The 3,575-nt window shown below is 35.8% G+C and overlaps 1 protein-coding gene across 1 annotated transcript; it reads right to left on the bottom strand.

The window, feature by feature from the left end:
- Positions 1 to 1,222: 1,222 nt before the first annotated feature.
- LOC113503450 (cytochrome P450 6B2-like) lies at positions 1,223 to 3,124 on the bottom strand. Its single transcript, XM_026885426.1, has 2 exons — positions 1,754 to 3,124; positions 1,223 to 1,480 (listed from the first exon to the last, which is right to left on the bottom strand). The coding sequence occupies exons 1-2, from the start codon at positions 3,081 to 3,083 to the stop codon at positions 1,308 to 1,310; spliced, it is 1,503 nt and encodes a 500-aa protein (XP_026741227.1). The 5' UTR covers positions 3,084 to 3,124; the 3' UTR covers positions 1,223 to 1,307.
- Positions 3,125 to 3,575: the final 451 nt, after the last annotated feature.

The raw sequence follows: 3,575 nt of genomic DNA on the forward strand, positions 1-3,575 counted from the left end.
TAACCTCGTTTTCTTTTATTGTCTGTTACAGCGGCAACTTGAATACAATATTTTAACGGGCCTGTTGGTCTAGTGGTTAGTGACCCTGACTACCGGGTTCGATTCCCGCCCAGGACAAATGTTGTGTGATGAGCATGATCAATTGTTCTGGTGTCTGGGTGTAATTTATCTATAATATGTATGTATTTAGAAATATATAAGTAAGTTTATCAGTTGTCTGGTTACCATAACACAAGCTCTGCTTAGCTTGGGATCAGATAACCGTGTGTGAGTTGTCCCCGGATAATAATATAAAGGATATAAATATCATCAATGAAAATTTCGACCATCTAACTATCAATGCTCATAAAATACAGCCTGTTGACAGACGAACGTACAAACATAGCCTTACTAATAGGCTTCCATTTTCACCCTTTAGTTCCGGAACGCTATAAATAAGAAATAACATGTCTAAACGTACAATGTGAATTAAAACCTGCTTCTTTAAAGCTGGTCAAAAAATACTAGGTAGGTGATTCAATGCCATCCTATACAGAAGATACAAATCTCATACGACCATACTATTACGACTGTTGACATTGATTGATGCTGTGTGTAGTTAAATAATAGTTTTTATATTTGTCATAACGTCTGTGAATATTCTAGGAAGTCCCTTGTTCAAATGTCAAGGGTACCAGTTACGATGCCTATCGATAATTTAAATATAAGTTCAAATTACTCATACGCTTTTCCCGGTAATTTGACATATTATGTACTAATAAAGGTTTTTTTCGCATAGATAAATATTTCTACAGCCTTAAACGAAAGTAAATAATCTGTGTGGAATACAATTTCCTATTCAAGTTTCTGCCTTAAATATTAAAATACTGAAACAATTTTCAGATCTATCCCTAAAAAAATTATAAAAACGATATTTCAACCTCTTTTTTCACAAAAGCGATCATTTCCCACAGCAATATTATACCCGTAGGTATTCTTTCTAAAATCTTGTCAAGAACCCATTAAGTACTAAAGATACATCATATAAAGAGAATGCGACGTTTTTCAAAAAGGAACGTTCTCCGTTCCCGCCCTCGACCGTGATTGGCCGATACCCGAGTACGTGTTGATGCGCCTGCGCAGATAAAGTTACCGTTTGTAACATAACGAGCTATTTCTTTGTATGGGCTTGTACCTTATGATATTTAAGATTTTGTCGGATAATGAAAAACAAATGCCAACGTTATAACTTAATCAGATTTAATGTAATTTCATTTGGTTGATAGTTAAAGCTATTTATAATTAAGCTATTTATAAGTTATAAATAATTACTGTCTATTTCTACGAACTAGTCTTAGGTATATCCTATCACTTGGAGTAAGTAACAGCCGCATTGCAGTGTAGTCGATTGTTTTCACGGTATTTTCAGTCGCCTCCACTCGGTATTTCGATAGGAGTTTCGCCATACATATCCCGAATTGTAAGTGTGCGTATCTCGAACCTGAAAGAACAAACAGGTTAACGGTGACGTCTACAAAATGTTACTAAGTTACGGTCTACGTTAACAAACGGTTACGTTTAATCAAGTTCTATAAACTTTTGTTTTACTTCTCATTACTTGTGAAGGGGGCATTTACTTTAGTCATAAAGGCTGTGACGTGAACTGTCTGTAACGTCAGTCTCTTAGGACATTAAAAAAGGCTGCTTAGGTTTTTTGTTTGTTGCCAAAAGTATGTAATAAAAGTAGATATTAAAAAAATATTAATCAACTTACCAAGACAACTCCTTGGTCCAGCTCCAAAAGACACCATAGCGCAGGGATGCCTTTGTCTCACATTTTCTGGAGAGAACCTCTCAGGTTCAAACTTTTCTGGTTCCGGATAATATTTCTCATCATGCTGTATAGCATAAGGAGAAACCACTACTATTGTATCTTTAGGAATCACTAAATCCATTCCTTCAATTTTGACATCCGTACGTACATTTCTAGTTATAGAATTAGTAAGAGGATGCATTCTTATAGTTTCATCAAACACCATCTGCAGGTACTTCATTTCTCTAAAAGCATCGTAAGTTAACTTCCCGTCATATTTTTCTAGGACTTCATCAATTTCAGCAATCAGTTTATCTTGCACTTCAGGGTTTTGCGCCAAGTGATATAATGCATAAGTCGTCACTAGCGAATTATTCCCATATCCCGCAAAATAAAATATAAAGACCTGACCAATTAACATATCCTCCGTTACTTGCATAAAGCTATCTTCGCCTTCCTTTGCAACTTTATTGTCTTTAAGTAACTCTGCTATGACGTCTATTAGGTTGTTCTTTACATTCAATGAATCTTCTTTAGCGACATTAGAGATGCCAGTTCGAACCACTTGCTGACAAAATTCTCGAACACTTTTTGGAAATGCCGATAGATTCCACTTCGCCAACGTACCGGGGAATAACAGTTCCATTTCAATGAAATAAGTTGGAGTCTGAATTTGTGCATCCATGAAGTCACAGAGTGGATTATCATCATCATAAGCTTTCACGTCCAATCCACAAAACGCAATCATTATAGAATCCACGGCGTACTTCCGAAATATAGGCAGCACTTCGAATTCTGACTTCTTCATCGTTTTATTTTCTAGGTAATCGAGGAACTTGTCAGCGCGATCAACAAATAAATCGAAGTTATTTCTAAACTTGCGAGAAGTGAAGATCGAAGTCACGTGCTTCCTGATTGTTTTCGACACATCGTAGGTGGCATGAAAAAGATTATCCCCCAAAGCCTCCTTACTGTAGTACAAACCTCGGTCAGGTAACAACTCAAAATCCTTTATCAACACTTGTTTCACTATGTCTAAGTCTCGAACTAGCAAAGTAGGAGATATCATTCTGAATAAACCAACAACTTTCTCATTTTTATATTCCTTGTAGAGATCATTGTAGAGTATACCAACATGCTTTCTTCTCAAAAACACTTCAATAAAATTTCCGAAAAGCGGTATCGGGTTTGGTCCTTTCACATTTTTGTCCTTCCAGAAATTGAATGTTCGGGTGCAATAATAATACACGAGACTGCACGCGATTATGAGTAGCGCTAACGTAAAAGGCATGTTCGCGAGTAATGTCGTCGCGTTGACTGATTTTCTATTAATGAGGAGAGAATCGATCAACTTTATATATATGTTATGAATTAAGTACCTACGATACGCTGGTGCACTGATAACGAAAACAATCAATAGCTATTTACGTTCCTTCGTTTGGTTTGCTCGCTTGGTCAAGTTGAGATGAGTTATAGATCTCGAGTGAGCAAACAAGATGCTATTCATCCCAGAATCAAACTTGGTACTTGACCTTATTGAGATCTAAGTAGTAAGCAAAATACTTTTGTTTGGATTTAAGATAATCTTGTTTTCCCGTTACGAAAATAATAACATACAATTTAATCTTAGTGACGTAGGTAGCAAAATAATGTAGATATTTGGAAACAAATCCATTCATTGTTTCCGCTTACGACTATCGGCTTATCTCATCTATCTAAATGGATGATTTGAACTGATAGTGATTAAATATAAATCATAAAAAAAACATTGATTGTTGAAGTA

Source organism: Trichoplusia ni, chromosome 19, assembly GCF_003590095.1.
Source record: "Trichoplusia ni isolate ovarian cell line Hi5 chromosome 19, tn1, whole genome shotgun sequence".
Taxonomy (NCBI): Eukaryota; Metazoa; Arthropoda; class Insecta; order Lepidoptera; family Noctuidae; genus Trichoplusia; species Trichoplusia ni.

What these genes read in the sequence shown, in the direction of transcription:
- LOC113503450 (XM_026885426.1), bottom strand. Translation starts at nt 3,083, where the DNA reads ATGCCTTTTACGTTAGCGCTACTCATAATCGCGTGCAGTCTCGTGTAT. An exon ending in TGGACCAAGGAGTTGTCTTG is followed by an intron (nt 1,481 to 1,753) that starts GTAAGTTGATTA and finishes TTGTTCTTTCAG; the next exon opens with GTTCGAGATACGCACACTTA.